At 36.4% G+C, this 27,671-nt stretch overlaps 1 protein-coding gene and 1 non-coding gene across 5 annotated transcripts; both read left to right on the forward strand.

Moving 5' to 3' along the window:
• Positions 1-1,955: 1,955 nt before the first annotated feature.
• On the forward strand, positions 1,956-26,487 carry CCAR1 (cell division cycle and apoptosis regulator 1). 4 transcript variants are annotated; one of them, XM_087932304.1, is made up of 26 exons: positions 1,956-2,017; positions 2,695-2,722; positions 4,092-4,198; positions 6,364-6,533; positions 7,201-7,245; positions 8,442-8,474; positions 9,548-9,741; positions 10,049-10,163; positions 10,291-10,477; positions 11,148-11,277; positions 11,481-11,642; positions 12,008-12,233; positions 12,886-12,999; positions 13,682-13,848; positions 14,537-14,747; positions 15,598-15,681; positions 16,147-16,332; positions 17,550-17,741; positions 18,412-18,645; positions 18,954-19,065; positions 21,264-21,346; positions 22,710-22,856; positions 23,656-23,776; positions 24,350-24,535; positions 24,926-25,131; positions 25,242-26,487. In XM_087932304.1, the coding sequence occupies exons 3-26, from the start codon at positions 4,126-4,128 to the stop codon at positions 25,299-25,301; spliced, it is 3,438 nt and encodes a 1,145-aa protein (XP_087788430.1). In that variant the 5' UTR covers positions 1,956-2,017; positions 2,695-2,722; positions 4,092-4,125; the 3' UTR covers positions 25,302-26,487. The 4 variants fall into 4 exon arrangements, with proteins under 4 accessions (XP_087788430.1, XP_087788432.1, XP_026569288.1 ...); XM_087932306.1 differs by having other exon boundaries at positions 8,448-8,474; XM_026713503.2 differs by lacking the exon at positions 2,695-2,722.
• Positions 13,374-13,436, forward strand: LOC113444715 (small nucleolar RNA SNORD98). The gene has a single exon (XR_003375288.1). It is a non-coding gene; the product is annotated as a small nucleolar RNA SNORD98 (small nucleolar RNA).
• Positions 26,488-27,671: the final 1,184 nt, after the last annotated feature.

Below are 27,671 nucleotides of genomic sequence, written 5' to 3' on the forward strand. Positions count from 1 at the left end.
CTGCTATTTTTTTAACCATTAATAAAATAGTTCCCAAATTAAAAAAGCAGTATTTCCCCCATTTCTAGTTTCTATCTTTATATTAATTCTTAATAGTACAACCCCCGTGTTAAACAGTATTCTGCATTTATCCCTCATCTCTTGTCTGTCTTCATATCTCAACTCTTACTGACTTCTTGGCACATCTCCCATACTCCTCCCTTGGGATCTTGTATATCTTCTTGTCTTGTTTGTGTTTGATCTAAGTATTTCTTCTATCTCTGCCGCTTCACTCTTTTAAACTCTCAATACAACTTTCAGTGATCTTTCGGTGCATCCCCTTCTAGTTTTTGATCTCTTAAAGTGTAATTTACCATTTCTATTTCAGCTTTTACTATCTCTTCTTTTTTGTCTCTTTGTATCATTTGTCATTTTCCCTCCCCTGTCCTTTCTTCTGTTCTTTCTATTTTCTCCTCTACTTCCTGAATAGTGTCTTTTGGTCATAGTTTTCTGGTCTCACAACTACGTCATGTTTCAATTCTTTTATCTCCCTATGATTCCTTGTCATCATTTCCTGCGTACTTTGGTGCATCAATATTTCTTTCAGTAGTACATTTCCCCCTGCGGTCCCATTTTGCCTTATTTTAATAAATTTAGAAATTTACTCAGCAATCTGTCAAAATCCCAATGTCCCAGATATATCTACCATTTCTTTTCTTTCTTTTCTTCAGGCCAAACGAGGAGACTGCGCTCACTTTGTGACCACCGAAGCATCCTCTCCATCTTCGTCACTCCTACAGGGTGAATTTTGGCCCCTCCAGACTGAAGAAATTGGCAGGACTTTGTGGAGCTACCACTCGTCCGCACTGCTTCACCGCAATGTTGGCTGCCTTCCTTGCACTTCTGAAATAGATGATGACAATAGAGATACTACAGTCACTATTTCTCAGGATTTATTTCCCAATTCTTTGGGTTTTCTATTTAAATATTTCTTAATTATTTTAATTAACTTTAATGACATAATAATGTTTCTTGGTTGCTTTTTTCCTGTACACTTTCCACTTGGAATTAATGCAGTTTTAGAACTTTATGAACAAGACAAATTAAGGATTTCTGATAACTGATTATTCAAATGAGACACAGTATCAAACAGAGACTGACAGCAACATTTTAATATTGGTTCTAATTGTGAATGCATCTGTGTTTAGAAGAGTATTTAATAATCATTTAATGAGCATAACCACGATGTCACCTAGCTAAATAATCGTATCTATTCAAGGTTTCACTTTCTTGGGTTTCATTTATTTGGTCCATTTTGCATCACAGTTGCAGAGTTAAAATCGTAATGTTAAAACCATGCCATATTTTAAAAGGAAAACACTACACAGAAACAGCGACATAAAATATTAGCACAAAAATCCTGTGTAAGGGATTAAAAAAGCAGAAAAGCATGTATTTTCACTGGAGGATTCTCCTTAGAGCATTTTTTACAACCTGAGCAGCTTTAAAATCTGTGGGTTTCAATTTCCAGAATTCCACAGCTGACAATTCTGGGGGGTTGAAGGCCACAAGTTGGCCAGGTTGAGCAACATTGCCTTAAACTAGCCCCTGTGTTCTTGGAAGTGTTAAACGCCCGATAAGCAGTTGTGCAAAAGCAACACCTTTTCCTCTGCCCGGAAGTAAAATACACACTTATCACCTGCCTCGTAAACAAGATGGCGGCAAAATATACGCCACGCAACCTCATTGACAGCTTTTCCCTTCGCGTTCGCTCGAGGAAATCAAAGACGCTTCTTTCGGCGCATGCGCCACGCGATTCCATCCTTTGTTTTGGAGCCCGTAATCCCAGCCTCCCGGAGCACGTGCACGAGGGCGAAAGCGGCCTGACTTTGGAACGTCACTCTTGTGCGCGACGGCGAGCTCGCCCAACTCCCCTCGCACCTCGCGCGTTTTCTGCGCCTGCGCCGTCGCTCTTCGCCTGAGGGGTGCTGGAGGAGTTTGAAATGGCTTCTCCGTGTCCGCCTTCGGCCCTTTTCAGGTAAAGAGAGCGGCGCGATTTAATTTGCGCGGGAGCGGGGAGCCGTCCTTTCGGGAAGAGGTGGGGGGAGCCTTCGTGTTTCCTCAGAGCAGGCTTGGGTGAAGAGGGGGAGAAGCTCTCCGGGGGCGGCAGGCCTCAGCCCCGCGTTGTGGACGGGCCGTGGGGAAGCGGCGGGCTGAGGTTCTTTCCCCTCGCCGCTAAGGATGCTTCCCTGAGCAAGGCGGAGGCCGACCGCTCTGACCCGGGACCCCAAGAGGCTCGCCTTTGCCCTTTCGCGGAACCTTTGCGGTTAAACCAGCGGGAGAGTTTCTTCTTCGTTACTACTCTCTCTCTCTCTCGCGGTCATTTGCATCCCACAAATTCACTATTGAGCACCTTTTCTTTGTGTGGGGTTGATTCCACGCGCGTTTTTACTCAAAGGGGGAATTGGGACTGAGTGAATCAGGCTTGCTATTCTGCTTAGGCCAGGACAGCCCCGTTTAGCTTTTTCGCAACGAGCCGTGAGAACTTCCAGTTCTGGATCTGAATTTTTTTTTGGAACGCTTGTTTTTTGTTTAAATTTCTCTTCTATTTGTAGGACTGTCTGGCAGTGGATATTGTGTTTTCATGTATAACCTGGGTGTGATGATGTGCTTTCCTTAATGCCAACTGCTTTCTTGGTTTATTTTTCTTTTCAGCTCCACTTTCTTTTGTTGAGAAACTTCTGTAAGTCATTTGTCTGCACTAGCAAGTTTTGCTACGTCCATCTGGGTGACATATTTGCTTTAATTGCCACACCATTATTATCCGCGACGGTACTGGCGGATTAATATGGGATGCTTAATGACTGAATTAATTTTCTAGATTTGCATGACATATCAAATCACCAAGTGATCACTTGGGCTTCATATACTTGGTTACATGTATTTGGCTGCCTTGTTCAGTGTCTGTTGTAAGCACAGCTGCTGGATCATACTGGAGATGCATTTTCTTACTAGAACAACTGAAAAGTGTTCTTGATGAGTCACTCTGAAGATGGACTATATATACTCTACCTGTTACTGATCAGATTTTGGTGTGTTTGTATATAATAAGTAGAGCTAATAGATGAAATTTTGTGAGAACCAAAGTTTATTTGTATTTTTCACAGGAAGTATTTACTATCGCTTCCTTTCTCAAGACATCCGGTTTGTCATGGTTTCTCTTATTAGAGCAAGCAGTTGTCTCAAAGGTGCTTTTTTTCTTCAAAAGGCAACTGGACTGTTTTTTCCTCTAAGAAGAAAATTTTTCACTTTTCACCCAAGAAGCTTCATCAGTTTTGATGGAGGGCAGTGGAAGAATACATCTGGAGTAATTCGGTTACTATCCTCCTTCCATTTTCCCCTTCCCCCCACCATCTGAACTGATGAAGCTTCTTGGATGAGAAGTGAAATGTTTTTTTTTTCTTCAAGGTAAAAACAATCCAGTTGCCTTTTGAAGAAAAAAAGCACCTTTGAGACAACTATGTAGTGGATGACTCAGAATTTCCACAGACATAGAATAAACATAGTTTTCATCTATAAGGATCTTCACATACTGGCCAGATCATTTGTAAGACTGCCTATCTCCAATTGCCTCAGCTTGTTCCAAGAGAATCCAGCAGGAAGGTATAGTTCAAGTCCCTTCTTTCCTGGCAAAACCTAGGGGACAGACCTTCTCTATTATGGCAGCTGTCCATAGAACATCATCCCTCCCCTCAGAGGTTCAGATAGTCCCTATCCTGCCGGCACTGTGTACAGTAAAATCCTGAATACTTGGTGCTTCCCCTGTCATTAGCCACTGTGCAAGATGAAACTGTCTACAATAAAATATTTTTGAATGGACTGTCTGGACGTGACTATTCTTTTTTCTTTTTTATTTCATTGTTCTGTTTCTTACTTTCCTGCTTCTGTACAATTGGAAGATGTCCAGAATTGCTTTATACTTGGCAGCCATATAAATCAAATGTAAATGTAAATCAAATGTAAATGTATGTCACACATAGCTAATTTTGTCCATGATCCAGGAATTAGCTGCATGTTAAAGTGCTAATGGTCAGGGCTTTTTTTTTTTAAAGAAACTAAACAGGCAGAAGAATTTTACCTCTCACAATGGCACAGTTTGGAGGACAGAAGAATCCCCCCTGGGCTACTCAGTTTACAGCTACAGCAGTTTCTCAGCCAGGTCAGTTTGCACTTTCTTAAACAATTACTACTACTGATTCCTTTCTGATTGTCTGAGTAAATGGAAATAAAACAAATGTAAAAAGATTAGCTTTGAAAAAACATTTTAAGTGGATTGAAAACAATGCAGATATTAATTTTGAATAGGAAATAAGTTACACTGATGAATGACTAACATTGTGGAGAAGCAGTTGTAAGCTTTTATATCAATATGTCTGATTGCTTTTTTCTTGATTTTCTCTGATCAGGAAATCTCTGAAACATACATGCTATTTTTAGTTATATTTTCCCTATTTTATTTTTACAGTCCCCCTCTTTTGTTCGATTTATTATGTAACAAAAACATGCCTAGCTATCTTATAAAACATCTATTTTTGGCTTCATATCTATTTTAGATAGTGATACTCAGTTATACAATTGAATCTTGTCAAATATATAACAACACAAGCTGTTCAACATTCAATATTCTTGATGAACTGCTTAAAGTCTGAAGGCTGTGCAAGTTAAATTTGCTGAATTGTGGTTTGTTTTAGCAAGTATTTAAGTCATGGTGGCTTAGTTCTAGTCTTTAGGAAGAAGAGAGTAAACAAGAGCAGAGAATTTTTATCTGGTACTGCTGAATTTGTGAAGCTGTTCAGATGCATTTAAGGAGGGCTGTTCACTTATTGGGTTAGACCAGGGGTGTCCAACCTTGGTAACCTGGCTGGGGAATTCTGGGAGTTGAAGTCCTCCAGGCTTAAAGTTGCCACGGTTGGACACCCCTGGGTTAGACTATTTTTTTCTGCCTGAGTAACTGACCCACCTTCCTCAGGCAAAAGCTTAGTTCCCACCAGCAGTCCTGAGGCATGGTGATGCCTGCCCGGTGCAAAGCTTATTGTTATCATGACAATCTAGATGGGAGGAGTAATGAGTTTTGTATTGGGGGTCTTTGTATGCTGCCTTGAGTCACTGTGAGCTGGGCAGCCACATAAAACTCCTTAATAAATAGAAAAATAAACTGCCAGGCTAATTCCCAGGAGAGGGTAACGGTTGTGTCAATCCTCTCATTTACAAGCTTTTTAGGTTTGTAAAACAAGGGAAAGTTGAACTCGGAGTGTAAGCACAATTGTGGTTTTTCTTGGTGACTGTTTCACTTAATGACCAAATTGTGGTTGCTAAATGTATCAGCAGGGGAAGCATATGTCATTTCCTGCTTACAAGCACCTGTTGTAAAGTATCATTTTGGCCCCTGATAGAAACCGAATTTTGGGATGAAGTATGCCTTGGTCTGATCCAGCGGGTTTAATTATGTTCTTATGGTTCAGATCATGGTGAATATAAACCATTATTTACAGAGCATAATATTTGTGTGCCAATGATGTTGATTGGCCTTTCTTACATTATATTTCTTAAGGCCTACAGTTAATTATTTGAAGGTTCAATATTCAGCAAAGAGATAAATAGCACAAAAGGCAATTATATACAGTGTACGAATGTTTCTGGAATCATTTCAGAAGGTGTTCATAGGTGAACACAAGTACAATATTTAATGAATACTTTGGAATTTTGTGAATTAGAAAAAGATCTGTCATTTTATGCAGATAAGCAACAACAGAAGAGAGGAAGCCACACATTAACATGAAGTAGATGAATAAAAAAGATTATAAAAAGATGGAACTAATTTCAGAAAGCCTATTTAATTACTTTGGAGCAATTTTCTCTGCTGTGATGCTCATTTAAAATGTCAAACGCATTCCTAAACTAAGATGGCAAGGCTATTTGGCCTTTTGTAGCATTTCCATCAGAAAGCAAGTGATTTGTTGAAGTAAGATCTTTCTTCTTAATCAAGGTACTGTACTCATTGGTAAGAAGAATTGAATTCTATGTGATCACCTGAATTTATACAGAGTGGCCATTAATTCTAATGTAAAACAGGCCTAATGTATTAAATTTGCATTCCATGTTTAAGTAAATACATATTTAGCCAGCTTTGTATATTCAACACTGTCTATTTGAAAGGAAATATTTTTGTTTCAATTTAAAACTGCAGTTGCACCTTTCAAAATGCAAAGAGGAATCAGTTGTTCTACAAAATCATGATGCTATTAAAATCTATAGTGCTGGATTTGACTTGCAATCCCATTAATCAAAATTAGGATTTCCTAATGCTCAGCTCTTTCCTTTCAGCTGCTCTGGGTGTACAACAGCCTTCATTACTTGGAGCATCTCCTACAATATATACACAGCAAACTGCATTGGCGGCAGGACTCAGTACTCAGAGTCCAACGAACTATCAGCTCACGCAGACAGCTGTTTTGCAACAGCAAGCTGCAGCTGCAGCTGCCGCATTACAGCAGGTAAAAGGAACAGCCTTTCACCCAATGTAGCCCATGATAACGTCAAAGAATAAGCAGCAGAATTGGATAATTTTTATTTTGGAGGAAGTACTGCATTTTAAGTCTGTACATATACAATAGAGATCCTCTGTACATTTGGGGAAAACATATTACACATTGCTATTTAATAGGACTCTGCAAGTTTCATCTAATCTGCTTTGAAGATCCTATTTTGAGCCAGAAGTAGTTTGAGCCCACAATTTGACTTGGTTCATTTAGAAATGTGATTTTGGAAACCAAGAGCCATACACAAGCTTTAAACAAAAATATTCAAGGATTTGATTTCCTTCTTCCCAAATAAGTGATGTAAATGAAAACAGAATAATGTGATCTAAATGAAAACAGAATAAGTTAAATTAATATTTATGCTTTTGGGCAACTGCTATTCATTTTATTAAATTGAGTTCCATACATATCCATTCATGTTGTAGAATCTAGAGTGATATTTGAGAAAAAATATTTCTGTATTTCGGTTCAGCTTTATGTTCCTAGGAAAATATTACCAATGTTTTGTTAAACTAGAGTAATAGCTTAATTTTATTTTACATGTAATTATCTGAGATTGTCATGTGGCAATATATTTTTGTGTATATATATTTTAGTTATTCCCAGTTTGTATGTTTTTCAGCAATATTCACAACCTCAGCAGACCCTCTATAGCGTACAACAGCAGGTTTGTGTAACTCTTTATAGTTTGGTTGTGTCTGAATTGGGCTTTTTTTTTAAGGACTAGGCAGAAGGCCACAAAATATATTTTAAACAAAGCATGTTTGTATTGGTGCCAAAAAACTATATTGACAAGTTATAGGAGTGTGACCCAAAGGAGACTTTTAAAGTTAAATACAGGTAGTCCTCAGCTTACAACAGTTCATTTAATGACCCATTCAAAGTTATGTCACTGAAAAAAGTGATTTATGATCTCTTTTCACACTTACGGCTGTTGCAGCATCCCTATGGTCATGTGATCAAAATTCAGATGCTTGGCGACTGACTCACATTTATGACATTGTAGTGTCACCTTTTCTGACCTTCTGACAAGCAAAGTCAGTGGGCAAACCAGATTCACTTAACAGCTGTGTTACTAATTTAATAACTGCAGTGATTCACCTAACTGGCAAGAAAGGTCATAAAATGGAGCAAAATTGATTTAATGTTTCGCTTTGCAACAAAAAAATAGGGCTCAATTGTGGTCATAAGTTGAGGATTACCTTATGCCTTTAAGCCCACGAAAGGCTTATTAATATATATATAGCACCATTGCTTGCTGTATCAAGAAGCATCATTTGTCATGGATTTAGTCACTTTTTATATACTATTCAATAATGAATGCATGAAGTAGATATATTTAGCTTATATTGAACGTAGAAAAATATATTGAAGATTTGGAAAATATTGCTATTAGTTTGGATAGTTGGAATATCTATTTTATAAAACTAAAAGGATAGCTTTATGTGAATAATATAGTCTGGGTGCATATACAGTTTTATAGGCAAACCAGCTGTTATCAGCATCATTGAATTTCTTCCATATAGGGTAGTAAAGGGAGGAGCATGTTTTAAATAACACAAAAAAGGAAACATTTTCTTATCCTTTAATGAAAGATGTTCTTATTCCTTTGTATAATTTTCTCCTTGAAGAGGTTGAACAATTCAACATAAAATGGGAAATGTTAAGTTACATAATAGTGTTTAAAATGTTATAACATAATAGTGTTATACATGTTTTCATGGAATTTGTAACCTGTTTGCTATGCAAAGGTAGAAAGCAGGCATAAGCAATGTAATATTTTGCAATATTTTATGTATGTAAATACGGGTGGAATCAGAAAGTGTGCAGTATAAAAACTAATTATCTTGTTTATTTTTTAAGTTGCAGCAGCCTCAGCAAACACTTTTAACTCAGGTAAGTTAGCTTTTTAAAAATTCTCTTGTCATAAAGCCTAATATGTGTAAATATGATAGATTTTGCAGTCACACACACACACACAAATATTTTTCTAGGGTAATATTTATTTATCAAATTTATATCCCATTTTTATTTTGTATATAATGCTTTCTCTTTTTTTCCATTGCACTGTTACTTGGAAGAATGAGTAGTTTTATGTTGGGTAGTTCATATTTTAAAATAAAGTATCAAATATATTTGGTAGTTTTACATTTTTAATCCAATGGAATTAACTTCAAATATGTATGCTTTGAATTTCAAACAATGTCATCATTTGAAAATATTTTAAAGTTGTTTAAAAAATGAAATTAGTATTTTTTTCAGAGCAAATTGTTTCTCTTTCTAAATAACAGAATGCTTAATGGTAAAAATAATTATTTTGATACATGATACATTAAAAAAATACAGGTGCCTCTTTACAAAGCTGGGTGAAAAAGCATTTAGGCGACTAGAATGAGTGTAAAAATTACTACAATATATTGTTGAATTGGCAGTAACAAAATAAAATAGTAGGACAAAATTTGAAATCTGAATGTGCTTTTATGTGGAAGATGCTTAAGATGACAAAGATTAAGCTTCCTTTTTAGCTTCCAGTTAATTATTAATACTGGTTGTCTTTTGTCCTAAGACAAAATTTACACAGTGAATATCTCATATAAGATGTTTATTTGCTTACAAAATTAAATGGAAGTATCAATGGATGCAGCATACACCCATCCTGCTTACTGAACAGCTGTTTCTTCAAAACCATCCCTCTACCCTCTGGCGTTGGTTTGGTGGAAAAGTCTGCCTTATGTGCAGGTTGGATTTCTGATGCATTGGTTAACCTACCTGAGATTCTTGTGGTTTACAGATAGGAAGGGGTGGGGGAGAAACACCTTTTTAACATGGTCATCTTGCCTTCTTTGTGCTTCTGACAGATGCCATTCCATCACTTGGTACCACTCGTTACCAGAATATTAGTTAGTTCCTAACATTTAGCAAGCTCTGAATGCTTATAAGGCTTCCCGCTTCATTTTTTTTTTATTCAGCCAGCTGTGGCATTGCCAACAAGCCTTAGCCTCTCTACACCTCAACCAGCAGCACAGATAACTGTTTCGTATCCAGCACCACGATCAAGTCAGCAGCAGACCCAGCCCCAGAAACAGCGGGTCTTCACTGGGGTGGTTACCAAGCTCCATGACAATTTTGGTTTTGTTGACGAAGATGTGTTCTTCCAACTCAGGTAGGTTAATCTCTGGTTTGTACATAATTGATGGCAGCATGAATAATGAATTGTATTTCAGTGGTGAACTATGCCCCAGATGCTTCCAAGAAGATATAAACAAAAGGTTGCGGACAGAAGTGTTCTTTTTTTTTATTTACTTAATTCGTTTGGTTTTTAAAATCCTCAACTAGTCCCATATCTCTTTTTCTGAAACCTATTCCACCCAGCAAATATAGCTAGATTTTCTTTTTTAGTTTAAGAATCAGTTTTACCTGAAGAGAGTGCTGGCATAAAGCCAATATTGTGGTCTTCTTTAATTCTGCAGCGCTGTTAAAGGGAAGACTCCTCAAGTTGGAGACCGTGTTTTGGTAGAAGCCACATATAATCCTAATATGCCTTTCAAATGGAACGCACAGCGAATTCAAACACTACCAAACCAGGTACGCTGAGCTCTTGTCCATTCATTTGTCCACATTCACACAGCCGCCCATTTGACAAAACGGACTTTCCAATCTATTGTTATTGGCACCTCTGAGCCCTATGATGTTCTTTTCTTTTCCTTACTAGAACCAAACTCAGACCCAGCCTTTACTCAAGACTCCTCCACCAGGGCTCCAACCCATCGCCCAGCAACCTGCGTTCAGTGTCCAGGCGCAGCCCCAGCCTCTCTTGCAGGCACAAATATCAGCCGGTTCTATAACACCTTTGCTTCAGGCGCAACCCCAGCCGTTATTGCAGCAGCCACAACAGAAAGGTATTCCCTGAAGCATGCCTTGGGACTTTTGGTTAATATGAGGTACAGTATGTTTTCATGTGCTGCTCGGGAACATAAATGGGCCAGACGTTATCATCAGTTTGTGTTTTGGCATCGGTGGCTTGAACAGAAAACTTCTCTACTGCCACCTGACCGGGAAGGGATCAGACGTTTATTCTAAAGTTCCCAGGTCATCTGTTAGCAACGTCCCTGCACTAGAAGGGAAGAACAAATTGTTTCCCTTTGTATGCATTTATCAATGTAACTCATGGGTGATGTGCAAAATTCCAAACGATCCCCATATGAGGACTCAGATTGTTGGGGGCAATATGCTGACTCTAAACAGCTTTTATAGGGTTGTAATGCACTATGAAGCGGCATATAAGTAAGTGCTATGGCTATGTTAACTATTGCTGGATCCTGCTTGTTGGCCTTTGCAGCAAATTACAAGCCACAACTGAGTATGTTATTCAGTGTATCCATAATAAACTGTTTCATCCCTGATTTGTTAAATCTGGCTTAATGAAGGCTTTGATTTATTAGAAGGTATTTCTGCACCTTCCCGCCTTGAAAATACAGAAAGTAATCCAATAATTTTGTTTTATTAACACACTATTATGAAAAAGTTTTTTAAAACTTGTGGTTTCTTCCCACCCCCCACCCCAAAAAGCTGGTTTGCTACAGCCTCCTGTTCGAATAGTTTCACAGCCTCAGCCAGCCCGAAGATTAGATCCACCACCTAGATTTTCAGGCCGGAATGACAGAGGAGACCCCATGGCTAACAGAAAAGATGATAGAAGGTGTGTTATAAAATTCCAGTTAATTTTCTTTCATGGATAATTATTTAAAGATAAAAGCAATATTTTGATAAAAGGAAATGTATAGGAATATTATTTAAATTTCGTTGACAATTCCTGCTGCTGAAATGATAGACTGTGTTTGGTGCATTCCTAATATCACAGAGATTAAAATTTTAAAAAATGTATTTCATGTTTGTTTTAAGTCGTGAGAGAGAGCGTGAGAGGCGCAGGTCACGAGAAAGATCACCCCAGAGGAAACGTTCTCGAGAGAGATCACCTCGAAGAGAGAGAGAAAGATCCCCTCGAAGACCCCGGCGTGTTGTGCCTCGCTATACAGTCCAGTTTTCCAAGTTCTCGTTGGATTGGTATGTTGCTTAATGCATCTCATTTTTACTTTTCTTTATGGAAAGAGACTGAAGTATGGAATAGGTGAGGCTAAGAATCTTCATTTTTATTCACTGTAATCTAAGAAAGCATCCTTTCCAGACTTGCAGCTCTATTTACAGCCCCTAAAATTCTAGCCAACTGTCCATGCTAATGAAGACTACACAAGTAATAATAAAAGGCTGCTATTCTGAATATGGTCTGTCAAAAAGCCTTAAAAATTACAATTTCTCTAAAGCCAAACCAAACCGACTGTTTATGCTCAGCTCTATATTTGGTGAGAATGAACTTTTTATATGCTTGGATGTCTTTACATTTGTAAAATAAATATTCTTATCATTTAAAGCCTTAGTTGTGATATGATGGAGCTGAGGCGACGATACCAGAACTTATATATTCCAAGTGACTTCTTTGATGCCCAGTTTACTTGGGTAGATGCCTTTCCTATGCCAAGACCATTTCAGCTGGGAAACTACTGCAATTTCTATGTAATGCAAAGAGAAGTCGACCCCCTGGATAAGAACACAGCTGTTCTGGACCCAGCAGATGCTGATCATCTTTACAGTGCAAAGGTGTGTGTGGCATCCCAGGTGCCACATCTTCTTTACAAATCCAGGGAGAGTTTAGTTCTATCAGAAGCATTTACGCCCTGTGTTCTTTATTTTTAATAGAGGGCTCAGGAACTAGAGCAGGTCTGGATTCAGCCTTTTTCTCTATCTGACCCTGAAATAAAGAGTAACTGCATCAGGATGATTATAAAAAGAATTGCTTGAACATCACATAATTTATTAGAAAAGAGAAATGCAGTTGACATTCTGAGCACTTAATGTTTGAGTTTCAAATTGATAGGAATACACAGTTGATTTATATTTGTTTATGGACTCTTAGTGGGCCTTTGAAACTTATATGTAGAGTGTAAATGCTTTTAAGGTTGTAATTTGAATAAAGAGCATTGAACCAAAAATTAAGCATTTAAGTAATGTTGAGTTTCTTAAATTGACCCCTTTAAAATATATGCAGTATGTAAATATTTTTTCATATAGGTCACTCAGATTTGCATCAGTTTTTGTCCATTTGTTGATGGGTTGGCATAAAAAAGCAAATCAGACCCTCCCCCTTTCACATCCCAAATGCCTCTTCAGTTATCTTTGGGGGGGTCAGGTTTTGTACTATGTTTTGTAGCATTGCTTATTTCACATGACACTTATCTTGCTGTTCTAACAGGTGATGCTTATGGCTAGTCCAAGCATGGAAGATCTTTATCACAAATCATGTGCCCTTGCTGAAGACTCACAAGAAGTCCGGGATGGTTTTCAACACCCCGCTAGACTTATAAAGGTTAAAAGAAATTCTAGTAAAAACATTTTTGTTACAAAGTCCTTATCCAAGTTGGGGGTGTGGCTTTAGTTTCCATCATTCCTCACTAGCGATCATGTTGAATATATGGCGGATGAGAAGTTTAATTCCACTCGTGGACGTAGAATTTCTGTGTTGACTTATCTGGGTGCATTTGAAACATAATTGCATTCTTGTGTCTTAAATCCAGATTGCTGGTCAAGTTAGCATTTGCTTCTTTTTAGCCATGTAAAATATTTTCAAGCCTGCACTCTGCACTAGCTTTCACAAAGTTATTTTATTAGACTATTTCCATCTGTTTTGTCTGCAGCTTCTGTCCAATGGCAGAACGTATACAGGGATCTTGCAAAATTAATGGGTAATGATGTTTAAACCTATTCCATTGCTGAAACGTATTGTAGAAAACAAAAGCTGAACTCATCTTTTTTGCAAGACTGCTACTTTATTATAGGTTACAGTCTCATCAGCTCTAAAATAAAACCAAATTATATTCACATGGAATTTGTCATATAGGGCTGTGCTATAAAACCTACAAATCCAGTAATACTTGCTAATGCTGAGAAACCAACCAACACTCCTTTAGGATTTCAATTTCATTGTTTCGCAGTTCAGAGATATTTTTCTTCTTGTAGCTAAGTATTAATTAAGTAACTTTCTTGTCTAGTTTTTAGTGGGTATGAAAGGGAAAGATGAAGCCATGGCTATTGGTGGACATTGGTCACCGTCACTCGATGGACCTGACCCAGAGAAAGACCCATCTGTGCTGATTAAAACTGCTATCCGGTGTTGCAGGGCCCTAACAGGAATTGATTTAAGTGTTTGCACACAATGGTAAGTATTGTATTCTTGGAATATTCTGGAGAACTTGAAGCATGAATAAATTGAAATGATTTTATCCAAGGTAGCCTCTTCCTCTCTTTATCAGGATCCAGTAGTTATCCAGGTAAACTACTCAGGTTGCTGTCCTAGTTAACAGTGCAAATGTGATTTGGTGCCAAAGGTTTGAAAAATGAGCTTTTAAAATCATGTATTTGTTGTGTGAATTTTGCAATGCCTGTATGTTAAAATATTTTTCATTTCACGCATAGCTGGAGGAGATCGTCAAGGAAACTTCATTTCATTATTCTTGTGTTACAATTAGATGTTTGGGGCAGCCATATCTTCTCCTGTTGGATTTTCTAGTTCGATGTTAAATCATCTGTCTATGCTTTGCAAGCAGTTGGACACCAAATTTAAAAGATAATTCTACTAAACCTAAATTCAGTTCCAATGCTGCGCATTTTGATATAGAATAGCCAACTCATTCCCTTTGGCAATTAATGTACATTCTTCAGCAGCTGTTTTAAAATAAGTTCTTCAAGTTTTCCAAAGAGAATATATGGCTTTTGTTTGTTTTTTTTCTTTAAAAATATTCAGGTTGTCGCAGCAAAGTTTCTTTACTTGATGTGCTGCAGTGAACTAGGCTCTATAAAATGTGTTCTAGAATTTTTTTTCCAACATGCTTCTTCCCTTGCAACAGGTACCGTTTTGCAGAGATTCGCTACCATCGCCCTGAGGAGACCCACAAGGGGCGTACGGTTCCAGCTCATGTGGAGACAGTGGTTTTATTTTTCCTGGATGTTTGGCATTGCCTTCCCACCCGCTCAGAGTGGGAAACCCTCTCCCGAGGATACAAGCAGCAGCTGGTCGAGAAACTTCAGGGTGAACGCAAGGAGGCTGATGGAGAACAGGCACTGAACGCTAATCCCTTTTTCTATTTCTGCTTCTCACAGGCGCAGGAACACAGGCACAAAAAACGCACATCACATGCTACACCACAAACATACCTAGAAGGAACATAACTGGTAACAATGATGGGCAAACCAGCTTTCAGCAGTGTAGAATCCTTTTTTGTTTAACTTCAGCTAGTGTGCTAACTTAAAATGGAATTATGCGGATGCAACAGGTGGAATTAAAACTGTGCACTGAATTCACAAACCTTTGACATCTTAGAATTAGTTGCTGGAATCTGGGACCAGTTGAGTGAGATTCAGTGTTAAGAATTGTGTAAAGCCAAAAAAAAAAAAAACCAACCTGGAGTTTTTTCTAATATGTTAGCCTTTAAAATATATATATGTACGTATATATATATATATATAATGGTACTTGAAAATAGGCAAAACGTTGAAATTACATAGCCTTTTCAGGCTGTATGGCTGTTGGCATCTTGGTTTCTGTAAAAAGTCTTAACGAAATGAGAATATTTTGGGTGGTTTGAAATTTGGGGAAAATCACAGGCTATGTGGTTAGTGGTGACCAGAAATGTCTGTGTATCCCTGATGTTCGTTGTTTGTTGGGTTTTTTTATCACCCTTTTGTGTTTCACAGAGGAGACTCTTATTGGCTGATGAGAGAGGCACTATGATCATTATTAAAATAGCAGAATGTGGTATGTGGCTTTGTTGAAATGGTAACTTTAGGAGAAGACTATCTGAGGAAACTGTTGTGACCTTGCCCATTTCAGCTGCAGAATTTTAAAAAGACGGATCTTTGTTTTAATACTTTCCTGAAGAAGAATGTTTTTCTTTGATTTTTTTTTTAGGATGAAGAGGAAAAAGATGATGGGGAAGCTAAAGAAATATCTACTCCTACTCATTGGTCCAAACTTGATCCTAAAGCAATGAAGGTAAGTGCAGTGAAGACTAGATCCAGTATTAAGACAACCATGTGCAATGAGATGCCCCTTTCCTTTATCCCTCCTGAACTCAGCTCCAGAAGATCCTTAGGAAGAAGTGAAAACGTAAAGGTTTCCTACCGTGCCAACTTCAGCTCCTAGAATTCCCCAGCCAGCAATGGTGGCTGAGGAATTCTGGGAGTTAGCGTCCACGCATGAAAGTTGCCAAGGTTGGGAAGCCCTGATTTAAGGCATAATTCTTAAAAATATTGAAGGATGTTTTTGTTTATTTTTCTGAAATGTTGGAAAATATACCTTTGCTTTTTTTTTTTAGGGGCTATCTTAAAATTTTATCATATTTTTTGTTTACTTGCTAAAGTTTAATTTCATTATGTTTTAGAATGAATGAGGATATGTTCTTCAAGGTGCTTGATTGTATAAAAGTTCGTATCTGATTTATGTATTTAAATTAATTAGGTGAATGACCTACGCAAGGAATTAGAAAGCCGGACTCTTAGCTCAAAGGGTCTGAAATCCCAGCTAATAGCTCGGCTAACAAAACAACTCAAAGTGGAGGAGCAAAAAGAGGAACAGAAAGAATTGGAGAAATCTGAAAAGGAGGATGAGGAAGAAGAAGAAAGGAAGTCTGAAGACGATAAAGAGGTATAGCTAGTAAATTAATGTTCATGTGCTGATCCATAAGGTGTTAATTTATAATTAAGTTGAATGGTTAAGTATGTGAGAGAAGGACAGTGTTGTCAAAATCAGCCTTTACCTGTCTTGCTTAATCTTTGAACTCTTAAAATTCACCAGAACCTGGGCTTAATTGTAGTGTGGATGCTCCTCTCTCACAGTTAGTTCCTGTTGGTAAATCTACAGGGCAGAAAAATATTTGTTTCCTTGTAATTATTTGTATATCTTCAACAAGGATGATGAAACCATAAAAAGGAACCAAGTCAATTATATTTACATTTATAATTTATATTTACATTTATAATGTAAATATAAATCCGTGCATGACGGCATAGTGGTCAGAATCCAGGCTGACTCTGCCCACTGTCTGGAGTTTGATCCTGACTGCTCAAGAGTGACTCAGCCTTCTATCCTCCTGAGGTCAGTAAAATGAGAACCCAGTTTGCTGGTAATATTATGCTGACTCTAAACAGCTTAGAAATTGCTGTAAAGCACTATGGAGCAGTATATAAATCGAAGTGCTAGTGCTACGTCTATATTAATCATACTTTTTAACATAATATATGTTAAAACGTTAATCTTTTGTTTTGTTGCTTGACTCCAAATAGTTTATGTTGTCTAGGAATAATCTTGGTAAACTCCAATAAGCAAACATGCAACAATCTAAAAATATGCCAGAAATACAGGAGTGTAAAAATGTCAGAATGATTGCCCACATTTGCCATAAAAATCAAAACAAAGCTTAAAAACCTGCAAATCAAGTATCAAACCTTTCCCACTCAAAGCCCACTCATTCCATACCATCCTGACAGCCTTCCAAAAAGCCATTGGGCAAGGCACTACACGCATCTCCAGAGGGACAGAATCCTACAGCTTCAGGTTCATCCCAGACAAGGATTGTCTCCGGGTCCACTTTCCTTCCAATTGTTGTCAGACAGGACCCTAAACCTCTACTCCAGAGACATGCCCAGAATTATTCTGGAGGAGCCACGTCTCCCAGCACGACTATTTCAATGTCCCAATGCTTTATGGCTAAATAAAGATTTCAATTTACACCCAGATTTATTTTATTGCTTACATTGCATTGGCTATCCACACAGAGAATGCAGTAATGTGTTGGGCTAAAACTTTCTTTTTTGTTGTTGTTGAGATTATAGAACATTCAAATTGTTTTCTCCGTTCTTTAGGAAGAAGAGAGGAAACGGTTAGAAGAAGTAGAACGTCAGCGTCGAGAGAGAAGATACGTTTTGCCTGATGAACCTGCAATCATTGTGCATCCTAATTGGGCAGCCAAAAGTGGGAAGTTTGATTGCAGTATTATGTCCCTGAGTGTTCTTCTGGATTATAGACTGGAAGATAACAAAGAACATTCCTTCGAGGTAACTCTTTCCTCATTTTGGTATTGCAGGAATCCAGATGTTTGAATTCCACCAGCTTCCGTTACATTGGCTGAATATTTCTTTTTAATCTAAAGGTGGACTCTTTTATTTTGATTTTTAATTTTATTCTACAGTTTTGTTTTTTTAATGAGAGAGTTCCTGATGCCAGATTTAGAGAGAGAGAAAAGGATTCTGTTAGGAAGTTCAGATTTCATTACAACTGTAGTTCAATATTTGTTTAATTTTGACTGTTCTGGTTTTTTTTATAAGTATGGTAATAGGTGGTACAGGTTAGCCACACCCTATGACCACAGTTGGGACTGGAATTTTGGTCACTAAGCTATCAATCATTAAGCGAGTCACACTTGATTTTACAAACATTTTTACTGAAATCATTAGGCACATAACAATTGTGTGGTTGTTAAGTTAATCAAGCTGTCATTAAGCGAACCCATCTTTCCAAATTGACTACTTGTCAGAAGTCAGAAAAGTCACAAATCACAAAAGCATCTGAACTGTTATCACATGACCACAGAGGTGCTGTGACTGGTCATAAATCACTTTCTGAAGTCATTGTAATTTGTTAAAAGAACAGCCGTTTGGAGTACCTATAATATTTTATATAAGTATATAAAAGTAATGACTAGTTCTTTCAATATTCTTTGTTCAGGTTTCATTATTTGCAGAACTTTTCAATGAAATGCTTCAGAGGGATTTTGGTGTACGAATCTACAAAGCATTGTTGTCTCTTCCGGATAAGGAAGATAAAAAAGACAAAAAAAACAAGAAAGATGAGAAAAAAGAGAAAAGGGAAGAGCGAGATGATGAAAACGATGACCCTAAGCCCAAGAGAAGAAAATCTGGCGATGATAAAGATAAAAAAGATGATAGAGATGATAAAAAGGTTGGTGTCATTTTCTGGGGAAACACTTTGCCTCTTTTGTATGTGTTTACTATTTTTTTTTTCATGCACGTTAACAAAATGAACTTAAGCTGATATTGACAGTATTTTCAGATTTATTTGGTAGGAATTCCCAAATAAATTTATTTCCCTTCTCAATGTTAAGTTTTAAAAGTGGTATATAAGAAAATGCAATTATTCTTTGTTTGAGAGTTTTAGAACCGTATTTACATGCTATTAACTGGTTCCATGGGGGTTTAAATAATTTTGCCCAATCATGGATTGTATTAATGTTTTGTGGTTATTTACAGAGGGAAGATAAAAGGAAAGATGATTCTAAGGACGATGATGAAATGGAAGATGACAATAACCAGGAAGAATATGATCCAATGGAAGCTGAAGATGCAGAAGATGAAGATGATGGTATGTTGAACATATTTTTTAAGTTAAAAGGAAGCAGAACTTCCAATACTGTGGTATAGTTGCATGTTGTATGTGGAAAAAATGCTTAACCTTCTATTTATTCAAGGAAATTTATATGTCTGCCCAACTCCCCCTCAGTGACTCTGGGCAATTTACAAATATAAATATAAAAATCTTGTATAAAAAACAATAAAAGTGATAACTCCCATCTCGCTTAACATTGAATTAAAATAATAAAAAAGAACTAGTATATTTTTGTTTTTTTCAAATGGTATCAGTAGAATATTTTTTCCTTTTGTAAGGGAAAAGTCCTTATCTGGCTGAGAAATATGTATATCTTTGGAAATACTTAACAATGTACAAAGAATTAAAAACAAATAGCGGAAAGGAAATATATCATTGTATACAGTCATGTAGAAAAGAAAGTACACGCTTTTGAATTTTATGGTTTTATGCCTCAGGACATAGTAAAAAAACCATCTGGTCCTTAGCAGTTCTTAAAAATAGGTAAATACAGTCTTAGAAGAACAACACCGCATAACATATTACACCATGTCATCATTTATTTTGCCAAAAAAGAAAGGCAAAATGGAGAAGCCACATGTGCAAAACTTAGTATATGTTGTGATTCAATAGCTTATAGAATCACCTTTAATTTGAAGTAATTGTTTTCTGTATGACTTTATCAGTCTCTCAAATCCTTCTTGAGGAGTTTTGGCTCACTCTTCTTTACAACTTTGCTTCAGTTCATTGAGGTTTGTGGGGATGAATTTATGCACAACTCTCCTGAGGCCCTGCCTTAGCATTTCAGTTGGGTTGAGGTCTGATCTTTGACTGGGCCATTACAACATCTTGATTCTTTTGTGTATGTAGATTCTCCAGGTAATGTCCCAAAGGTGCTTTTTTCCAGAGGCAACTGGACTTTCTGTTTTTTCTTTGAAGACATTTCACTTCTCATCCCAGAAGCTTCTTCAGCTCTTCCAACAGTCTGTGTCTGTGTTAAACAGTAAAGGAACACAGGGCAGAAAACACCTTGCAGAAAGCACAGCTCCAGAACTGAGGAAGCTTCTGGGATGAGAAGCAAAACATCTTCAAAGAAAAACCAAAAAGTCAAATTGAAAAAAGCACCTTTGGGATGATTTGATTCTTTTCTTTTTCTGTGATTCTGTTGTAGATTTTCTGGTGCACTTGAGATCATTGTCCTATTGCATGACCTAGTGTCAGTAAAGCTTTAGCTATCAAACAGATGACCCCACATTTTATTCCAGAATACTTTTATATACAGAGGAGTTCATGATCTACTCAATGACTGCAAGATGCCCAAATCCTGTGACTGCAAAACTAAGCCCAAACAACCCCTCTTCACCACCGTGTTCGACAGTTGGTATGAGGTGTTTATGTTGATATGCTGTGTTTGGTTTTCACCAAACATGGCACCGTGCATTATGGCCAAACATTTCTACTTTGGTCTCCTCCGTCCAAAGGACAACGTTGCAGAAGTCTTGTGATTTGTCCAGATGCAACTTTGCAAACCTAAGGTGTGCTGCCATTCCTGGCAACCCTTCCAAACAAACCATATGACCTTATAACCTTTCCTAGATTGATGGGCAGCAACAATTGCTTCTCTAAGGCCATTGCTGACTTCTCCATTTGGGTTTCTTTTTATAATATAAATTATGACATGGTCACATGTTGTTGGTTCATCTGAAGTTGTATATTTGCCTACTTTTAAGAACTACTCAGAGACCAGATGATTTTTACTGTGTCCTGATATGTAAAACCATAGAACTCAAGGAGGCTGTACTTCCTTTTTCACATGACTGTCTATCAATTTATATTCTTAAAGAAGGATAGAAACATTGTAAACTTCCTTATTCATTATTTCTACCAAATATAGCAGTTATGTAGCCAACTGTAATAAGAAAAATTATTTAATATATGCAAGAAATTATGACTGATCAATTTTAAAATCAAATCTTAATTGTTGGGTCTGTTCTCTTTGTTACTGTATTAATTTTTTTAACCAAAGTAAATTCCCAAATGTTTAAAAATCACAGATCCAAGTTTTTCATGTTTTCCTTTTGTATCTTTTAGTTCTGATGCTATTTGTTCAATAAACAAATATTAAGAAATAAAAGTATATATTTGATAACATAAAATGTTTTGAGTATGTAAAAAACTATTATATGTTTTTATAGATAGGGATGATGAGGAAATGAATAGACGAGATGACAGAAGGGAGGGAAATCGACATTGCAAAGAGAGGGCTTCTAAAGATAAGGTATGTTATTATTTAATTTTTACATCATCTTTATTATTGTTTACAAATAACTCAAGGTAATGACATATTTTCTCCACAACAACAATCCTGTGAGGTGGGTTGGGCTGAGAGTGACTGGCCCAAGGTCACCCAGACAGTTTTCATGCCTAAGACAGGACTAGAACTCACAGCTTCCTAATTCAAGGCTAGCACCTTAATCACTAGAAGGTATTTGGCTCTGTCAGGTTTAATACTGTTTCATTGACTTCCTTTTACCAAAATATTGTAGCTAGATATAACCCCATTATTAGTTTTTGTTTTTTTAATCTTTGGTTTTCTAATTATTCTATTTCCAATTCACTTTATCCACAATTTTGGTTCCAGTATGGGGAGGCAATAGTGATGTAACTTTGGTGACCATTTGGTCTTGTTCTGGATTTGTTGCAACTTGTAGATTTCAAGGATGTGGATAAGGTTTCTGGAGAAGGATGCCTTACTCCATTTGGCTGATTAACACTCAAATCTACAAGTGTCTGGAAACTATTGATTATCTGGATTCAGTAATGTCAGATTTGCACCATGCATAAGAGAGTGCTTGATTGTCTTATATGATATTTCATGTTGGTACATACATGGAAAGTCCCTATGTTGCTCATTCACTAAGGGATATGCTTTAATTCTGTTTAATTTAAAATTTGTGTTTAAAGTGAAAGCACTTTTCCATTCACATGGAATGGCACGCAAATAATTATGTCCCATATTTAGTGTTATAATTTGTTTTCAGAAAGTAGTTAGATTAATTGCTAATGCTATTTTCTTTTAGCTGGTAGGGAAGAATTCTGAACATTTTGCAAAAACATTTTGGACTGTCACTTTTTTCTGGTTTTATTTTTTACTTGGTAAAACAGTAACAAAAAATGGAAAGGAATACATGTACATACATAGAATAAACTGAAGATCGAAATGAAAATATGAAGATTATGGGGATATTTAAGAAAGACTGTCCCCTCAAAAAAAATAAAAGAAAAAAAGGATTATAGAAGTTCCTTCTCTCCTTTTTTCCCCAGCTGCTAATTTGCTAGTTAAATAATTTTATAATATATTTTGGATTTATTTATATTTGGATGGTTTTGATTATTTTCTAAATGTGTTTTTCCCCCAAAACTACACTCTGAATAGCTTGCCTTGCTATGTAATATGTTATATATAAAAGAACAATTCCTGCTTGAATTTGATTTAATTTTTTGCTATAATAAGTGGAGGCTTTTCATTGTTTAGCTCGGTAATAGTAGTTAGTATTATAATATTGTACTAAATTTTCCTATTATAAACTGATTCTATAAACCAATGTATTCACAAAAATGGTTATAATCTGTATTGTTAGGAAAGAAACAAGACCCAGATGGTAACTATTAATCGAGATCTTTTGATGGCATTTGTTTATTTTGATCAATGCCATTGTGCATATCTTCTTGAAAAAGATTTGGAAGAGATCTTGTACACACTTGGACTTCACCTCTCAAGAGCTCAGGTGTGTTGTTGTAATCTTTCCTTCCTGACTATCAGCAACCATTATGACGGTTGAAAAAAACAGCTTTGTAACCCATTTTCAGCGATTTATGGCTTTTGCAGTGTCCCTCAGTTATATGATCACTATAACAATCAGTATGCCATCACCCTATGTCTGGCCACTGGTCCCACCCCTCCTGAACAGATTGATTGGAGAGAAAAGTATTGTATGAGAATAAGCTGTTTGCTCTTCTATGCTTGAAAGCAAAGTGATCACTCTAGCAGCAGGAAAGGATCATACAAAGGAGAAATTGCCCACAGAAATCACTTGCTTTTTTTCCTGCCCACCCATATCACACAGCAGAGTGGAAGAAAAAGAGAGAGTACTGTAAGGTGCTTGATTAGCACATGAATCCCAGGCTACAGCATGATCAATCACATTGTTTTCAATGTGTACAAGACAATAAGCAGGCACTCAAGCATTCATAAGGAATGGGGAGTGGTTAGGAGACAAAAGTCAAAGGTGTGAAACTAGTCTTGTCTCTTTCCAGCCTGAAAGCAGAATTGTGGTCATGTGGTTTCCCAGTTAATGACTGTTTCACTCAGTGGTAGAATTGCCAGTCCCAATTAAGGTCATTAAGAGAACACTACCTGTGGTCTTGTTGAAGACCAATCTTATGAGAAAAATATTTCATGTAAAAAATAAAGCCATTTCAAGTTAAAAATTGTGTGAATTGCTTGTTGTATTTATTCTATAATATCTTTATTGAATAAGACTTAGATACTTAAAATAATAATCTGTCTTCTTGTGTTAACCTTAGGTTAAGAAACTACTTAATAAAGTAGTAGTTCGTGAATCTTGCTTTTATAGAAAACTGACAGATACTTCTAAAGATGAAGAAAATCCAGAAGAAATAGAAACTCCACTGGAAGAAATGCTCGGTAGCATATTTTTTATTAATAAAGATATTTCAAATCTAGAATACTTCCAGCATACTAATTTTGATTTTTTGTAATAGTTATCACTGTCTTGATTGCTGATAATCTATGCTTCTAGTTTCATATTTCAGGTTCATTTATAAACTTCATAAATTGAAAGGACATTATGTGTAAAATTAGCATTTTACTCATTTTTAATGTTTTAAAAAATGTTGAGAAAGTGTGATATTAAAAATTGTAAAACAAACTGAAAAATGAGGATATCAATATAAATTCTCAGGACTATTGATAGTGATAAAGATTTTCTGTTTATTTTGGGTGCAGAATAGGCATTTAACTTCCAGACATTTTAATATACAAATCAGTGTATCAACAAAAGAATAATAAAATAAAATATCAGTAATATTTTTATATTTTAGTAAGAAAAACATATTTAGTACAGATATATATTTTAGTAAGAAGAAAAACAAGCACATAGAACCAAATTAATTGGAGGCTAAAACATTTTATTGCACTTATTGGAAATAAAACTTGGTTTTATTAAATTGTAATAATGCTAATTCTTAACTCCTATAGGAAACAGGCCACTTCTACCGTCACCTGCGATAAAACAAGAATCCAAAACATCAGAAGAAAATGTCGGTCTCATTGTCTATAATGGGGCCATGGTGGATGTGGGGAGTCTCTTGCAGAAATTAGAGAAGAGTGAAAAAGCACGAGGTGAAATGGAACAGAAACTTCAGTCACTGGAAGAAAAAACAGGTGAGAGTGATTTTTTTTTTTTTATGAATTCAAAAAGGCTTAAGGCGCATTATATCTCCAAAAGAATTGGCACCGGACTAAAAGAAGAATGTATGAAAAACATTTCAAGTAACTGAAGGTTGGGTTGGGTTGAGTTGGAGTCCCTCCCTCTTAACCCTAGGAAGGAGGCAAGGGCAAACAAGTTTTGTCAAGAAAGCTGTGGAGACTAATCCAGGCAGTTGCAGGAGTCAACCCTGACTGGAAGGCACTGCATGTCCTAAAAAAACCAAACCCTTACTAGCTCTCCTTTGCAGACTAAGGTATCAGCCTAGTATTTTACGCCTTCTGTAATAATGTTAACGTTTTAGAAAGATACAGTTTGAAAGATTACAAATCCTTCCATTTTTCCAGATGAAGATGAAAAGACTATATTGAGTTTGGAGAATTTAAACAAAAGCCTCTCTGCAGAAATTAAAGAGGTTAAAAAAGAGCTCAGCCAGCTGCAAGAGAATCTGAAGATCTCGGAAGATACAAACCTACAGTTTGAAGGGCAGCTGACTAAGACCATCAAAGGTTTGGCAACCGTTATGGATGAAATACACATGGTTCTTAAGAAGGTAAAGCTCTCTGTAACTCTTCTGCAAAATTTCCTGAGAATAGAAAAACCAGACTGTCTTAATTGGGTTATTGCAGCTTTTCACTAATTCACTGTCTTCTCTTTCCATAGGATACTGTGAAGACTGAAGATAAAGATCAAACATCCAAAGAAAACGGAGCAAACTTATGACAAACATGCTGCTTGCTGGGAGAAAAAAGAATGTTACATAATGTAATATAAATCATGAAACTGGAGTGTATGAAAGTGATGCATGTTTAATTTAGTAGTATAAATACTTTAGTCCAAGCAAGGTTGTATAAAGTTTTATAAATGTGTGAGCCTGCTTCAAAAGATTGCTTGTAATTCACAGCCCTCGGTTTGTTAGACACTCCTTGAGTGAAAATAATTTTGCATTGCAAAATGTTTTAGGGTAAACTTGGTTATAGTTTGAATGCTAATAAAGTTCATCAACTTCATGAAAAATAGCAAGTATTTAATTACAAAGTTTCCTTTTAAAATTTAGTGCAAACATTTTTCATTATTTATAGAGATGTCATTCTTAGGTTTTATTTCAGACTATTTAGGGTTTTTTTAATTAAAAAATTGGGTATATAAATCATAGCATGCTACTTAATTTTGCCAGTAAAGATTTTTAAATACACTCTTGAATTTTTGTCAGAGTTTTTCCCTTTGAATTATGAGTTTTCTTGGAAGTTCTTGTTACTGTTTTGATGCACAGTAATTGAGGAAAAGAATAAGAAAATTATAGAACATTGATAAATTGGGGTTTATATAAAAACATATTTGTTTATTATGCATATTTTATAATCCTTGAAATGTTCTATTCCCTACATTAATATATTAGCAACTTTTAAAAATTTTATGAGAATGTACAATTGACTAAGACACACCAGGCCAGTAGATGTCAGTATAATGCTTTATTTGGAAAAATTGCTACTAGTTTTATATTGGCTTTCATTAAATTGGCTATTTACCTTCCCAGTGTTAATTTCTTAAGTCTGTCTTCCAATGAAGGTATTATATGCATTTCACACATCATGAAATATCTAAATTTAAGCTGTAACACAGCATTTTTGTTATGTTAACGACATAATGTGGTATGGAAGAGTATACTTGGGCACAAGTATTTTGAGTTTACTCGGTATGAAAGGAGTAACTTAATACGAAACTTGGAATTAGATGTAAAATAGGTGCTATAATTAAGTAGCTGCCAGATTGACACCATGTTGTTGTTGGTAGCTTAAAAGGCAGAAGCCTTAAATGTCTCAAATTGTTCTGTTGGGTTCCTTGACATCAAATATTGACAATTGATTGTGAAAGCATTTTGAATAAACACTTCCCATTCCCAATCAAACTGATAATGTTTACATTATTACCTATTTAATCCAGAAAGCAAATTTTAAATTAGTGATACAACACAGTGTAAAGATCGAAAGAGACATTCTAGCTCACATGAAACATGTGACAGTTTCTCCATTTCCCACAAGGAAGGTTTCTGTGAGTGTCATCTTGCAGCAAAGTGTTGCAAGGTTTGTGCAATCACCTTGTACAAAGTATAGAGAGTGTCTATTGAAAGATGACCTTGGGAAGTCAGGTAGTCTATAATGTTCCCCCAGGCACTTTCATCTGGGAGAAAACTTCCGTTCTCACTGAAGAGTTGGCTAGCAAGTTTCACTAAGGGCTGGTTCAGTGCATGTAGAACTTTTACCCATGCTGACTAAACATGCTGAGGAAAAGAGGATTTCCATTCTACAAGGCTGATATACATCTTTAGGGAACATCTCCAAGTTTTTAAGACATTGTGAATCACACAGGTAGGAGGAAATGGTTATCTGGAAAAGGGGAAAGAGCGTTGATAATGTTACAGCATCTCAAAGAAATGGAAAAAGAAGCATGGGAGGAAATGTGAGGAAAAATGCAAGGAGGTGTGATGGCAACAGGTTAAGAGTAATTAGTAATTCAGCTGAAAGAAGACAACTATAAATGGGGGGCTTAGATTCTAAAGAATGCACATGCATTAAAGAAATGGGGGAGCTGCAGAGGAAATGGTTGAGCTGAGACCTCAGCGTGAAAAACATAAAATACCAGCAGTCTTTGTGCATTACTGAATAGGACAAGCCAGTAACATGAAAGACCACGGAATTGCTCCCTGCAGGGTTGCTACATTTCAAAGAAGTGTTGATTTTTCACTTTTGCCTCATGATTTTTCTATATATGCAAATCCTGAGTGGATTATTCCTCAGCTACATAAAAGGTACCATTCTACCAGTTTCCTAAAATGGCAAACAAATATATATATAGTTTATTTTATATATATGTTTATATTTATTTATTTTTTCTCCCTCCCTCCTCCCCACTCTCTCTGGAGTGCTGCACTATTTAACAGCATTTTGCTCACTTGGAGGGATACTAATGACTTTGTTTCTTTTCTGGTTTTATAATCCTACAGTAATATTTGGAAATTTGCAGAAGCATGAAAATAAAAGCAGAAAAATAGAAGAGGGCTAAACAGGCTGTTCTTTATGTACTTTTTCTCAA

The sequence above is a fragment of the Pseudonaja textilis genome, chromosome 4, assembly GCF_049901715.1.
Source record: "Pseudonaja textilis isolate UNSWEBS1 chromosome 4, rPseTex1.2, whole genome shotgun sequence".
In the NCBI taxonomy this organism is placed as follows: Eukaryota; Metazoa; Chordata; class Lepidosauria; order Squamata; family Elapidae; genus Pseudonaja; species Pseudonaja textilis.

What these genes read in the sequence shown, in the direction of transcription:
- CCAR1 (XM_087932304.1), top strand. Translation starts at nt 4,126, where the DNA reads ATGGCACAGTTTGGAGGACAGAAGAATCCCCCCTGGGCTACTCAGTTT. An exon ending in AGAGGGCTTCTAAAGATAAG is followed by an intron (nt 21,347 to 22,709) that starts GTATGTTATTAT and finishes CTGTATTGTTAG; the next exon opens with GAAAGAAACAAGACCCAGAT. An exon ending in TTCACCTCTCAAGAGCTCAG is followed by an intron (nt 22,857 to 23,655) that starts GTGTGTTGTTGT and finishes TGTTAACCTTAG; the next exon opens with GTTAAGAAACTACTTAATAA.